Source organism: Poromitra crassiceps, assembly GCF_964638095.1.
Source record: "Poromitra crassiceps genome assembly, chromosome: 1".
NCBI lineage: Eukaryota > Metazoa > Chordata > Actinopteri > Beryciformes > Melamphaidae > Poromitra > Poromitra crassiceps.
The window spans coordinates 31,937,935-31,953,180 of record NC_139623.1 but is presented as its reverse complement, the minus strand read 5'-3'; the positions used below and the strand labels follow the sequence as shown (position 1 = coordinate 31,953,180).

The 15,246-nt window shown below is 46.1% G+C and overlaps 1 protein-coding gene across 1 annotated transcript; it reads right to left on the bottom strand.

Moving 5' to 3' along the window:
- Positions 1–5,524: 5,524 nt before the first annotated feature.
- hspb1 (heat shock protein, alpha-crystallin-related, 1) lies at positions 5,525–14,883 on the bottom strand. Its single transcript, XM_083636601.1, has 3 exons — positions 14,363–14,883; positions 7,825–7,888; positions 5,525–6,829 (listed from the first exon to the last, which is right to left on the bottom strand). The coding sequence occupies exons 1-3, from the start codon at positions 14,820–14,822 to the stop codon at positions 6,673–6,675; spliced, it is 681 nt and encodes a 226-aa protein (XP_083492727.1). The 5' UTR covers positions 14,823–14,883; the 3' UTR covers positions 5,525–6,672.
- Positions 14,884–15,246: the final 363 nt, after the last annotated feature.

Sequence of the window (15,246 nt, the reverse complement as noted above, 5' to 3'; positions counted from 1 at the left end):
AACCGAAACCTCCCATTACGAATTTCAAAATAAAAGTATACCATTGCAACCATTTTGTGTGTGTGATCCGAAATACCCCAAGTACCAAAGAGGAAATAAAGAACACATTTGCATAGAAACCTGTTTTAAATTAACGTAATGTTGTGGCTTCGAAAAGTCGATTTTAACCCGTAGTGATTTAGGGTTACGGTTAGGGTTAGTGGTCGGATTGACTCGCACATGGTCTCGTTGGATTCCTCGTAGAAAAGGAAGCCAAAAACATGAGGGGCACTTTTCGGTGACGCCTTTCGTTACCGAGATATTTACCGAAAAGTGCTTAGGGCTAGCAGGGTTAGGGTTAGGGTTCAGGGTTAGGGCTAGCAGGGTTAGGGTTAGGGTTAGGGTTAGGGCTAGCAGGGTTAGGGTTAGGGTTGGGATGTGATTTTTTTCTGGTGGTTGGATGGATTGACTCGCACATGGTCTCATTGGATTCCTCGTTGAAAAGCAAGCCAAAAACATGAGGGGCACTCTGGGGTCATTCTGTCTGGCTAAATCAAGTTAGCATATCTGTGGGCTAGCCTACATCTGAGCCAAATTTGGTGCTTTTGCACGAATTTGCGCAAAATTACCCTATATCTCCCTAAGGGCCTGGACTATCAGACATGATATATAGACAGTGCACTGGTCTGATTTTGACCAAACCTGGAGAGATGTGAGGCATGTTGGCACTGTGTTGTGGATGGGGGCGCTGTAGGCTACAGTAACTAGATGTGAAAACAAGTCTGATTTTGATTAAACTTGGGGGAGTGTTATGCATCAAGATGACTGATTGGCCCAAGTAGTGCCTGCACTATTTGTGGGGTGGCGACATCATCATTCTCTTTTGCATGACTGACCATCAGATGAATAATGTATTTACTATAACATTAAGAGGCTCAGCATTGTCATTTTAGTTACTGTCTCCTGTTTCTTTTCTTTTTTTAACACACACTCTTCAAGGTGCCACTTGTACATAAAGAAGAAAACCATTTGTGTCATGTCAACAGCACGCTAATGAACAACAGAAGACATGGAAAAGAAAGAAGAGACTCAATGTGTTGTTTTTTCTTTTATTCTCTGCTTGCACGACTGAATAGCACTCTCCCCAGGCGGCTCTAGATGAAACCAGTCTATTCCCCGTGTTGGGAGACAACAGGGAGCGATCGTGTTCTGTAGTCAGAGAATGAGGGTGGTGGAGTGTCTCCTGGGACCTCGCCTCCTTCATTTGCAACATCAACCCTGCTACACCTCTCCTCGCTGCTGTCTCTGCATTTGCACCTTGAAAGCACCGTGGAAGGTTGAGGGATCGTTTAATAGGAATGACGTGTGTGTGTGTGTGTGTGTGTGTGTGTGTGTGTGTGTGTGTGTGTGTGTGTGTGTGTGTGTGTGTGTGTGCAAGGCCGGATTAACCAGAGGGCAACCGGGGCAGGTGCCTCGGGGCCCTCGGGGTGAAGGGGCCCTCCCAAAATTTTTTTTTTTTTTTTTTTTTTTGGTCGGGCTCATGTTGGGCTCCACAGAACTATGACACAAATCTAAGACCAATCAGGACAAAATAAAATTTGTTTCCAAGAAGATTAAGTCTGATGATTTAGTCTCATTGGATGCCTGTGGGCAAGTGATGACCAGGGGCGCGGGAAGTGGGGGTGCTTGTGGTGCTGCGGCACCCTCTGCTGTTTTGTATTGGAAATGTAATGTCAATTATTTTTTCATCATTGTAAAGCCACAGCACAGTGAAGAGGATATTAATGTGAAGATTAGCCTCTTCCTTTTGCTCTCAGAGTGCATCAGATTCATGCATTTTACTTTAAAATGTACAAAATTTCTTTTGTACATCCCCCAGTCCCCCAGAAATCCCCCAGTCAGACTAATATTTTTATCCTGCTGGTGCTACCTGTTTGCAAAGCCTAGAATCGCCTATGAGTGAGTGAGAAACTGAATCTCAGAAACTGAATAATGACATAATAACAGTATAATACTAATGTTAATTTAAAATGAGATAAATATGGCGAAAAAAATCATCCAAACATCCGGACGATGGGTAGGGGGGCCCCTGGGAGCTTCAGTGCCCCAGGGCCCCTAGGGGTGTTAATCTGGCTCTGTGTGTGTGTGAGCAGGGCCGTGGTATTCTATAGACCCCTTATACAGCTTGTCAACATTGAGCTGCGCGCGCAACTTGAAGGCAGAAAGCCGTCAGCTTTGCATTGACAGACAGCGAGAACCCCGCTGTCAGGACTGCTCTGTGCCCATCTGCAACACACAGTTATATTTTAGTTTTAAAATGCAGTTCTCGGCTTACTACCACAGCTTATCGCCTAGTGATAAGCAATGTTATGCATCGAAATTAACGTTGTTTAATGGGATATGTCTTACAGACCCACCCATACGCACTGGCGCTGTCAATTGGCCAAGCCTATGGCCAGCAATACATATCGTGCATTCCTTTATAACTGGGGATAGCGTAGATAATTATTCTGTAACTTGCAAAGATATATTGTTATGTTGATAATGCACACAACTCAATAATGACATTATGTAACGTTACTTGGTCCGTTAACTAACCGAGCGATGTTGAGCAGCCTACAGTTTCAGGCAGCTTACCTGATTATGAAGAGCACTACAAAGTCGGGCATTTTTAATGATGTCCTCGTTCCAATCAGTTCAACTCAATAATGACATTATTTAACATTACTTGGTTGTTAACTAACCGAGCGATGTGGCTGCAGCCTACTACTACAGTTTACCTGATATGAAATGAGCGAGCACTGCAAAGTCGGGCATTTTTAACGATTTCCTCTTTCGGCTTGCAACCAAAGACACTTACGGTTAGCATTAAAAGCAGTATGAGTTGACGGGATTCGGTAAAACTTTAGTCCTTGCTTTGTAGATAGTGTAACAGACTGTTCAGTGTTGTGTTGTGTTCTATTGCGTGTGTGCGAGGCTGTGTATGTTCCCTCGAGTTGCGTAGAACAGGATATGTGGGGAGAATTAGGTGAATTATAACGTTACAGCCTGGCTCTATCGTTTATTATTTTATTAACTAAGTGTGAATAGGCGGACCCGAATACTCTCCTACAATAGCTTTCCGATTCTGGCATCCCACTGCACAACACGAAGACATATCTAGCTCGAATAGTTTTCAGGCGACTGGAAAACTACTTGACAGGGCTGCGCGGAGTCTGTCTTTCTGCCTCCGTCTTGCGCATCTGACGCTGTTTGTTGTCATTGTGACGTAGGCGTATAAGGGGTCTATAGGAAACTGTGGACGATTCCAAGGGCCCTTGACTGACAGGAGCCCTAATTTTCTTTTCTTTTTATTTTTTTACAGTGCACCTGAACGCAACATACCCGCTGAATAAGTGTCCAAATGTTCATGTCATTCTGGCCAATACTCCACTTCTGTTATAACATTTCAGTCTGGAATATGGAATATCTTTCAATAATCTTTATGACTAAAAGGCTAAAAGTAATCTCGTGTAAGAAATGACTGTTCTACATTGAAGTAAAAAATTTAAATAATTAACTTGTTGGTTTTGGATTTATTTAGCTTCAAGAGTGCATTTTTGTTCGTGTGACCCTCAACACAGGCTTTGAGAATCCCGGGCCACTTTCTGATACTTATGCTTAAATTAACCCACTCATATTCTGGTTTATTTCAGGAAAAACATTTTGGCTAGTGGAAATTCTAATTGGCTGGTAACTTCTAGCAGCCATATTGGCAGGTGGCCAAAAAAGCTATTTTCATGCCCTGCAGGGAGAGCAAGTGGTGACATAGGAGTGAGTGAGAAAAGGATCAAATATTGGTGTTTAAGACTGAATAATGACATCACAACTGTTAATTTAAAATGAGTTATTCCTCTAAACCTGACTTCAAATGCCAAATAAAAATCCGCGCCAGCGCCGTTCGGCCCCCAACCCTCAGCTAAATCTGGCCCTCTGGTGGTGAGGAATTTTTTTTGTGGTCCTCTCTATCATCAAAGTTCCTGGGTTACGGCATGACAATATTTGTTCGGCCCCCGGCAACAATCTGGGTTTCTCATGTGGCCCCCCATGAAAAATAATTGCCCACCCCTGATCTAGCCTCTTAAATTGGTTCTCAAAGTGAACCAGATTCATGCATTTTAGTTTAAAATGTACACATTTTTCTTACAGGGGGCATGGCCCCCCAAACCCCCCAAGAGGGTCCAAGCAAGGTCTACTCACCACAATCTCTCCAAATCCTGTGGAAAACATAGTTAGTATTTTCTTTGTTCTTAAAAATATACATTGCCTGTTTCTGTTTTGCAATATGGATATTGTTTTATTTATAATTAAATTGAGCATTGGGCCTTTATAAGAATGTTTATTTGTATTATTTCAATTGTCACACTCATGGATCCATATTTGAGGTTTGTTTATTAATTGGGAAAAGGACCACTGGAACAAACGCCGCGAACATGATCCGGCTACTTCTTCAATCTGACTGGCTACTCAAAAGTTTGGGGAACTCTCTGATTTAAAATCAGATATTCCTCTAAATTGGGCTTCAAATGGCCCAAATTTTCCGCCCCCGCCCTTCGGACGGCGGCATCCATGAGCCCAATGTGATATCCTTTCATGGGGCCCGAAATCCCTGGCTATGCCCCTGTGTGTGTGAGAGAGAGAGAGAGAGAGAGAGAGAGAGAGAGAGAGAGAGAGAGAGAGAGAGAGAGAGAGAGAGAGAGAGAATGAGAGAGAGAGAGAGAGTTTATGGGCAGGGCTAACTGGACATTTCCTCCATTCAGAACGGTGCTTACAGCAGAAGGGGCAGGCATATGGCACAGGTGCAGATATGTTTAAACAGTGCACACAGCCGGGGCTGGTCCTTCGCTTTCCTCTCACACTGACCTTGGCATATGGACCACCCAGCTTCAGACAGAGCTAGGGATGACAGACTTTCTTGGGGCCATCTGTTAAAGACCTCCACTCAAAAATGTGTTTTTCTTCTTGTTCCTTTAGTTGAATGTTTGAGGTTCACTGTGGAGAATGTCTGTGCCGAGTCTGACACTAGAAGGCTGCATCTACAATCGTCTGCTGAAAGTGGAAGGTTTCTCTGTGCTCACTTCCTACAAGCATGATTTATGACATCACAAATACTTGGAGCCAATCCCTGTCCCATATTCTTTAAAAATCAACAATATTAACATATTTACAGATTCTGGATTTTTTTAAGAGGCAGGAGGGACATGTCATTTTAAAGATTTTAACTTTTGTGGAAAAACCATATCAGACACAAATTAGTCAAACGTGCGTGCTCAGTTCCTAGAGTCCCTAGGCTCGCCTGTTGCTGCGTGGCCTCGCCTCTATTGCGCACAATTGCCCAACTTCGCATCACTGATGACATCACAATTGCATCACATCATGAAGTGCTCGAGTGACATCACTCGGCACACAATTGCTCAACTTGGCATCACTGATGTGATGACGTCAGTGAGCGATCAGTAGTGAGAGAAAAGTAGAGTCTGCACATTGCAAATAGACTTCACTTCCAGTTTATTTGTAGAAAATTGACATTCAGTCATGGCAACCTTCATCAGAATGAAGCAGGAAGTGACAGAACACTAATATAAATAGTCATCAACAAGTAGATGCCCCTTTATGCCTTTATGGCCCGTTCCTTTATCGTCAAAAACTGTGGTGAATGATGGTTGAATGACATCACATCCGTTTTGTTAGTGTTCCAGAATTGCGTCACATCCGTTTAAACGAGTCAGCTCGTTTAAACGAGCAGCTGGTCAGATCCAGTCGCTAGCCAGGCTAGCCATTGTTAGCAACAATAGTTGATAACAAGGCATTTTGCGCATACAAACACTGCAGCAACATGTCCACACAGATAGAAGTTAGATAGTGCTGTGTGTACAGCTGATTTAATGAGACACAAAGAAGACAGAAGTGCTAATAAACAGCATTTACTACGAGGCTCCTACGAGTTTGGAATGGGAAATACCAGCTCTGGTGACGTCACTGTCCCAGATCATGCATGACCTTTGAACCGTCAGATTACCAGTTCCCAGTTATAAAGGAATGCTCCATTACTTCCTGGTGCAGGTGATGCCAGGGAACATCAGATGAGTGGTTGAAGAAGGAGAGTCACCGCACACAAGAAGGCTGAATTTCTTCACTTTAATTCATATCTTATTAAAACAAGTACAAAAAGGCATGCAAACAACACGTTTTGCCTACTGGAGTGGCTTCTGCAGGTTTGCTCTAGAGAGAGTGACTCCTTCTTCAGCCACTCAACTAATATAAATAGGTTAGTCATGATGACATCATCAGTAAAGCAGGAAGTGACAGAGCGTAGGTGATGTGACCATCACTGATAACATCATCGAGTGCTCAAGTGACATCACTGATGATGTCATAGACATGACATCACAATTGCTCGAATGACATTATAGACATTGTGACATTATCAGTGACATCATTACTGACCAAAATCATCACAAATGTCACAATGTGGGACCAAAATTGCAGGCAGGCAGACAGACAGACAGACGCCACTTTGGCAATTTTATGTATGATGATGATGATGATGATGATGATTATACCTTAAAACATGACTTTAGCGGGTCTTTAAAATGCACAAAAATGTGGGTTTATTGTGTGTGTGATATGGAGACACTTCAATGCCTTTTCTTCCTACTTCTTCACCACATCAATTTTGGTGCCCGCGTTGACAGGGATGGAAACCTCCGACGCCTCAATGGCCTGTTTGACCAAAGGAGCTTCCACGGTCAGCATGCCTTCGGGTGACAGGCTGGACGTCACCTTCTCAATGTTAGCGGTGGGGGGGAGGCTGCAAGTGAGCAACACAGCATCATCACATTACATGTCACACAAACCACTGCAGCGAATTGACAGAGAACAGCAAATCTTACTCTAGGCAGCGCTGTCAGCACTGCTTAGGCAACATAAACAAATACTTTTTTAAATATTTTTGTTCAGTTTTTCTCCCATTTTCTCCTCAATTGTACTACTTGGCCAATCCCCCCTGTTGTCCGGGTCATTGCTCCACCCCTCTGCCGCTCCAGCCAGCCGCTTCTTTTCACCTGACAGCAAGGAGTTTGACTGGCAGGAAGTAGCGCCTGGGATCACGCCATTCCACCCAGTTCCCCTCTCCCCCAAACAGGTGCCCCAACCGACCAGAGGAGGCACTAGTGCCAGGACTCATACCCCACTGGCTTCCCACTCACAGACACGGCCAATTGTGTCTGTAGGAACGTTTGACCAAGCCGGAAGTGAACCCGGGGTCTCCGCGGTGGTACTGTAGGTGAGTGCTTTTACTGGCTCTACACTACCCAGATACCCACATAAATAAAGACTGAGTGCAATATCAAGGCTTACTACCAACATGCCTTGATAGGGCAAATTCAGATGCCAGACCAGCTCATGTTGGTATGTAAACGGAACGCTCAGTGTGTGTTGTGGCCCCTAGATGGCAGCAGAGCCCCAAAAGGCTAAACTCAGAGGAGAGAGCAGGCAAGAGCCACAGCTGCTTTTCAGAGCATGAAACTGGGCTATCAGCAACAGCTGGCCAATCCTAAACTAAAGAGATTCACAGCAGCAAAGCTGTGATCAGAAGTCTGGATGCAGCCGGAGAAATGCATTTCCATCATTAAAAGGCACTGCAAGCCACCATGGCACAGCCAAAACAAACTATTCTTTGTTAGAACTCTGGAGGTTTTGAGGCATGGCCAAATAGTAGCTACTACATTCCTTTCATTTCATCAGTGGGACTAACCTCCATGAAAATGGATCAAGATTAAGATAATATAAGTAAATATAACTCACGTGTATTTCCTGGTGAAGGATCTGGACACAAAGCCGTGCTCATCCCTCCTCTCCTCATGCTTGCCTGTGGACAGAGGACAGGCGGTGAACCACTGCCAGATAATACCGCCCCCATCTGGCAGCGTCAGGTAAGGTGAACATTAGTCTCTTAAAACAGACTGTCTCATCTACATCCGGCGAATGCAGCTATACACAGTCTGTACGTTACACCCCCAGAACATGCACAAGGAAGTTGGGAAAAAAACCTTCAGACAGGAAAGAAGTTCGACGGAATCCGACCAATCACGACATGTGTGTCCACGAAAAATGCGGCATATTGGATTTTGATTGGACTAATGAGCGGAAGACCCGCCTTTCTGCGATTCTGATTGGACTAATGAGCGGAAAACCCGCCTTTCTACTTCCCATTCCGGTTGGTGCATGATTCTCCCCCACGAAGTACAGACGGTATGGCGGAAGCATTTGAAAATTGCAGAAGCCAACTCGTCTGTTCTAAGAGACTAGGTGAACATGGGCCATCTGGAAATTAGATCCCTGTGTCGGAGCACCACTAAGGGAATGTTTAATGATGCACTGTGTGTACAAGAAAATGGCTGTATCTGAATGTGTCATATACTATTAAAAGGATATAGCAATAATAAACTCAGGAAAAGGATAAGGAACCGGCATGGTTCACATACCACCATCACAAGAAAAGATGGTTGCATTGTGAGAAACCATTCCTCTGAGACAGACTTTGCTACAGAAATGATTCACGTTGTGCTGCCTCATAAAAAAAATCCTTCCATCCACGGAACAGACAAGATACAGACTCACTTGTTGCCTTTGACCATGCTTTCATAATAGTTATCCCCTGCAAGTCACAGGCACTGGGCCTGATACATTTACACATCAACATTTTCATCCACAACTCTTTCAATTTGAACCTATATAACAGCTTTTAATCTGTTAATTCAAGATAAACTAGATTCTAAGGATTATGAAGGCAACAATCACGCCTGGAAATGTGGTTAAAACATACAGTTGAACCCTGATGACCAAAATGTCTTACCTTCCTACATCAATATCTATTGTATTCTACAGTATTGTTGCGGCATGCAGTACAGTAACCTATGTTAGAGCACCAGTAGGTAAAGATAAGTGTATTGATCTAATACTGTATATGTAACAGTAACAGGCATGACATTACCTACAATACAGTGTCTTGTGTTTGTGGAGGGGTTTGTAGCAGTATTTAATGTATATCTAGTAGAGCTTGAAATCATAATATGGTATGTCTTTAATATTATATCCATAGCCATAACAGTCATATAGAGGGACCTCACATGTCTTAATCAGAACCTGTCTCTCTCTCCTCATGTTCCAGACAGCTGGCACTAGTGATGAAATACTGCCCCTTGTCCCGGCTCTGTCATATGTTTGTTATGACAACGGGCAGATAAAGGCAGCTTTCCACTGGGAGCTGTCCTCTTTTCAACAGGACAACATGCCAGTGTGAGTGTGGCTCTGTCTGAGCCACACTCACACTGGCATGTTGTCCTCTTTTCAACAGGACAACATGCCAGTGTGAGTGTGGCTCTGTCTGAGCCAAGCGGGCACTTTTTCAATCACTACTTGAAGGACCATTAGTTGTAAGTATACATAAGGAGAGAGGGGAGGGGGGGGGGGGGGGCAGCATACAGCATCGAGGCACCACATTGATATGTAGCCTATACAAAACTCTTCATCTTCATCAAAGCATATCATATGACTTTTGAACATGAGTCCTCGTTCCCATGAGGCACATGAGAAATATGAGATGACGATTCGAGGCAGAGAGCGGCTTGGACTTGGTCCTGTCCTTTGTTTGTCTTGGCTGTCCCCTGCTCCTGCCAATCTCCCAGCACTGAATATGAATATGGCCTCCTGGACCTGGACCAGAACCAGCAGTCCACTTAAGAGTAGCACAGACAGTGGGTGAGTCACATCTAAAGTCCTTCTTGAAGTGGTTGATACCTTGTGAAGTGGCAGACATCTTCAGGTGTGTGAGCAGTCGTGTGTCGTGCAGGGTATACGCAGGTAAACAGAGTATAACTACGGTAGTACTTATTTTTCAGTCAGCATTGAGTACCCTCTTCTAAATGCCCTCTGATGCACAGGGCAATGAGAGTGAAGGGATATGTAGCTATCTATTATTGTTTTATTAACACATTGACTGCCAGACGTTTTTTTTTGCTGTAGGTAACTTCTGCCAAGCCGTTTTTTGAGGATTATGGCTCATTTTATAAGAGCCGAGGATTCGTTTCAGCTTGGAGTTTGTGAACATACAATATCTCAAAAGTACTAATAGAATGTGTACTTTCTCTGTCTAAAAGAGTTAGTTTGTAGAGTTAGTAGTTATGTAAGCATTAGCAGTTGAATACAGCATGGTTTTAGCGTGAAAAAGAATATTCAGAGATAAACGGCTTTTTGTGAAATTGGATGGAACTGTCACTTTAACCATTCATTTTTGGCTCTCTCTCTCTCTCTCTCCCTCCCCCTCTCGCTCTCTCTCTCTCTCTCCCTCCCTCTCGCTCTCCCTCCCTCTCTCTCTCTCTCTCTCTCTCTCTCTCTCTCCCTCCCTCTCGAGTTGCTTCAACTCCGCCCTCCGTGGGCGGACAAGCTTGTCACCAGTCAGTGCTTTGCTGCTCTCCTGTGCCTGTCTGGCCTGTCTGCACGGCCGCTGTTTGAGGAAGTCGGGATGGACTCGCTTGTTTGGAGTTTTGGTTGAGAGAAGCTTTTGCGATTCTGGTCATATTTATGCTGCGTGTTTCAAAGTGTGTTCCTCCACCTGTTATCTATCACCCGATCATAGTAGATCGGCTGAATCTATTATGTAAATTTGCAATCCCGCATCGCCAGCAATCAGCGCGAAAAGGAGAATGGCTGGGCTGAGAATGGCTTGACAAGTTAAAAAAATGCTTTCCTTTCTCTAGCAAGGAGAGCACTGTTGCCACTTAGTGGGTCGGTGGAATGGGTTGTAAACGTTCGGTGGCTCCAATAATTATATAAGAGATGTAAAAGGCTTAGATGCACAACCCACCGTCAAAAAAAAAAAATCGATGCCAAAAACGTGTAAACACGTTGTTGGCAGGGAACAGCTGGATTCTGAAAACGTGTTCATACGTTGTTGGCAGGGAATGTGTTAACTGTAACTAAATTAGCTGGACGAGTTGAAATACTTGGGGTCAGCTGTCCAAAGTAAGGGGGAGTGTGGAAGAGAGGAGAAGAGAGTGCAGGCAGGGTGGAGTGGGTGGAGAAGAGAGTGCAGGCAGAGTGGAGTGGGTGGAGAAGAGAGAGCAGGCAGGGTGGAGTGGGTGGAGAAGAGAGAGCAGGCAGAGTGGAGTGGGTGGAGAAGAGAGAGGAGGCAGAGTGGAGTGGGTGGAGAAGAGAGAGGAGGCAGAGTGGAGTGGGTGGAGAAGAGAGAGGAGGCAGAGTGGAGTGGGTGGAGAAGAGAGAGCAGGCAGGGTGGAGTGGGTGGAGAAGAGAGAGCAGGCAGAGTGGAGTGGGTGGAGAAGAGAGAGCAGGCAGGGTGGAGTGGGTGGAGAAGAGAGTGCAGGCAGGGTGGAGTGGGTGGAGAAGAGAGTGCAGGCAGGGTGGAGTGGGTGGAGAAGAGAGTGCAGGCAGGGTGGAGTGGGTGGAGAAGAGAGTGCAGGCAGGGTGGAGTGGGTGGAGAAGAGAGAGCAGGCAGGGTGGAGTGGGTGGAGAAGAGAGAGGAGGCAGAGTGGAGTGGGTGGAGAAGAGAGTGCAGGCAGGGTGGAGTGGGTGGAGAAGAGAGTGCAGGCAGGGTGGAGTGGGTGGAGAAGAGAGTGCAGGCAGGGTGGAGTGGGTGGAGAAGAGAGAGCAGGCAGGGTGGAGTGGGTGGAGAAGAGAGAGCAGGCAGGGTGGAGTGGGTGGAGAAGAGAGAGGAGGCAGAGTGGAGTGGGTGGAGAAGAGAGTGCAGGCAGGGTGGAGTGGGTGGAGAAGAGAGTGCAGGCAGGGTGGAGTGGGTGGAGAAGAGAGTGCAGGCAGGGTGGAGTGGGTGGAGAAGAGAGTGCAGGCAGGGTGGAGTGGGTGGAGAAGAGAGAGCAGGCAGGGTGGAGTGGGTGGAGAAGAGAGAGCAGGCAGGGTGGAGTGGGTGGAGAAGAGAGAGCAGGCAGAGTGGAGTGGGTGGAGAAGAGAGAGCAGGCAGGGTGGAGTGGGTGGAGAAGAGAGAGCAGGCAGGGTGGAGTGGGTGGAGAAGAGAGAGGAGGCAGAGTGGAGTGGGTGGAGAAGAGAGAGCAGGCAGGGTGGAGTGGGTGGAGAAGAGAGAGCAGGCAGAGTGGAGTGGGTGGAGAAGAGAGAGCAGGCAGAGTGGAGTGGGTGGAGAAGTGATTTGCGACAGAAGGGTTTCAGCAAGAGTGAAAGGGAAGGTCTACAAGACAGTAGTGAGACCAGCTATGTTGTATGGTTTGAAGGCAGTGGCGAAAAGACAGGAGGTGCAGCTGGAGGTGGCAGAGTTGAAGATGCTAAGATTTTCGTTGGGAGTGACGAGGATGGACAGGATTAGGAATACATTAGAGGGTGAGCTCATGTTGGACGGTTTGGCGACCAGGTGAGAGAGGCCAAATTGAGATGGGTTGGACACGTGGAGAGGAGAGATGCTGGTTATGTCGGGAGAACAATGCTGAACATGGAGCTGCCAGGCAAAGGAAAAGGAAAAGAGGAAGGTCAAAGAGGAGGTTTATGGATGTGGTGAGGGTCGGGAGGACATGCAGGTGGTTGGCGCCACAGAGGAAGATTCAGAGGACATGAAGTGATGGAAACAGATGATCCACCCCTAACGGGAGCAGCCAAAAGAAATATTAGCTTTAGCTAAATCATTTGCAGTGGTGCAGCTGATCATATACTGTATTATCTTTGAGTTGAATATGGTCTGAATATAGTCATTTAAAAAGTATCTGACTCCTATAGAGAGAGATCTGCAACTTCTGAATACATAACAGACAGGAGTCTCGAGGAGACTACGGTAATCTCTCGAGACAGACTTTCCACTTGCATCGAAAGTTTAGAAAGTTCAATTTTTTTTATTTTTTTACCGATGGGTTCCGAGATTGAGAGGAGACAGACCGAGGCCAGCAGAGTTCAGGTGAATGTGTACTAATAAATAAGGCTAAAATAAGTATATTCCTGGTTTTGCTAAAGATGATGATGCCATCAAAGCGATTCCCAACTCCTAACTGGCACCTTGTCATAAGGAGCTACTATGTATGTCAGAACGTGTTATCTGAAATGATCAACACTCCTCCGGGTTAGGTAATGATCCTTACTGACTGAAGTCAAGCAGTAGAAGTTAAGTGACAATGTACAAATACAACTGGCCCATTTTTGGGTGAACTGAATATACAAGAGTAGTCTTACATGTCACTAGTTAGGGACTTTCTCCTTTGCTGGACAGGCCGCTCATTAAATAAAATAAATTACATGATCAATTAAGAGCACTGTATACCCATTTATCCAGGCACCACTACACCAATGTGTGTGTAAGTTTGTGCTTTGTTCCTTGACAAGCAAGGACAGACTGTGACAAGTATTGAATCCTGCCAAGAATTGAAAGGGCTTATTTTATATTGGATGTGGCCGTTGTATTCATGTCCCAGCCGCTGTACAAGGCCACTCCCACATGTTGAATTGCGGGTCATGTTGATGTGTTCATGGCTGAGGAATCTGGGCACTGAGGCAATCTAGTAGGATGGGATCCAGAAGCCCCGCCCTCCCTGTAGTGTACTGGGGCTGTGCAGTTATTATGTAACTCTGCAGCACTGCATCTGCCTTGTACTTGACCCAACACAAAGGTTTCCTGCCTTTCTATGTTGTCTTCCTATGTTCTGTAGAAGTGTCTCTTACACAATCATCAATCATCAATCATCAATCATTTTTAATACATGTCCCAGAAGGGCACTTTGGTTTACATCAGATACATCACATACATGCAGGACAGCTATATGAGCGAGTCCTTCTGTTGTACATTATGTGTCAGTCAGAACAGGGCAGCTATCAGTTACCTTGTTGCCCAAAGGCATGTGACTTCTGCTGTACTGTACATACCCATGCTTGCTTTGAGAAGGTTAATGACCCAGCAGCAACCCAAAAAATCAGTCACCCTGACTTAAAAGCACATTTAAACCGCTAAATTATTCTAATCTAATTCTAATTTAAGAAGTTATGAGAATATTGTGCATAATAAACCAGCATAAATCAGCATGGCATTGATTGAAACACAAACTAGAACGACCGCATCGCGGATATATGCCTCCGCCAACAAGTGAGCAGTCGACATGCATGTCTGTCCAGACTTTGATGTTTGAGGCAAATGTGAAGAAATTTCGTTGGCGTTCATGAGGTCACAGTGACCTTGACCTTGACCTTGACCTACATAATTTACAAAATTGACCACCAAAATGTAATCAGTTCATCAGCCGGACATCCGGCCGATGTCCGATGGCTATCGCCGGTGGAGGCATAAAAAATGGTTGATAAGTGAAGGAGAGGTGCGGCTTACCAGTGATCTCCACAACACCATCCTTGGTCTTCACCACCAGCTCCTCGGGGGAGAAGTGGTTGACGTCCAGGCAGACCTTCCAGGTGTCCTGGGTCTGCTTGATCTCCGACATGCCGGTGCTCATCTGGCGGGACAGGGCGCGGGCCTGCTGGGCCATCATGGGGTTGGCAGCCATCATGGGGTTGGCAGCCATCATGGCGGTGGGGGGCATCATGGCGGTGGGGGGCATCATGGCAGTGGGGGTCATCATGGCCTGGGCCATCACAGAGCTCATGTCCGGGGCCATGAGGGAGGGCCGCATGTAGCCCGGCCAGTGGGTGCTGGGGAATGCAAGGAAGTCCTCGGCCAGGGCCGGCATGCCGAACGACTGGTCGAAGAGGCGGCTGCCCTGGTGCCAGTCACGGAATGGGTCCCAGCTCGGGGTGCGGAGCAGGGAGAAGGGGATCCGCCTCTCGGTCATGGCTGCTGTGTTGTTGTGGGAGGAGGTGTGAGAGCTGGAAGACCCCTTCAGCCTCGTTGGAAGTGTTTCCCAATGTGCTGTGTGCCTCTCGGCCGAGAGCTTTTATACACACAGACGCCCACCCCAGTCAGCTGAGCCCTCCCTTCTGACTCGACACGCCCCCCCCCCCCCCAACACATGTTTATGTGATGTTCTAGGTGTCTATTTGTGGCAGACATAGCACTAGAATGGAATCCAAAGGGAAGGAAGCCCCCCCTCTATGGCAGCTGCCCAGGACAGTTTACAGTAAAGTCCTGACAGTTGTAATCCCCTCTCCCTGTCTGGACGTCACAGACAGCTAGACGAATCTGGGAGGCAGTATAGGCCTAGAATAGATGGTTTTAACTTGACAACAAAAACATTCTAAATTGAACCCCAGCTCACT

Excerpts from the sequence above, each read along its gene's own strand:
- hspb1 (XM_083636601.1), bottom strand. The coding sequence starts at position 14,822 with ATGACCGAGAGGCGGATCCCCTTCTCCCTGCTCCGCACCCCGAGCTGG. Across the intron at positions 7,889-14,362 it reads TGGTGTTGTGGAGATCACTG|GCAAGCATGAGGAGAGGAGG; the intron begins GTAAGCCGCACC and ends CTCTGTCCACAG. Across the intron at positions 6,830-7,824 it reads TCCTTCACCAGGAAATACAC|CCTCCCCCCCACCGCTAACA; the intron begins GTGAGTTATATT and ends GCTCACTTGCAG.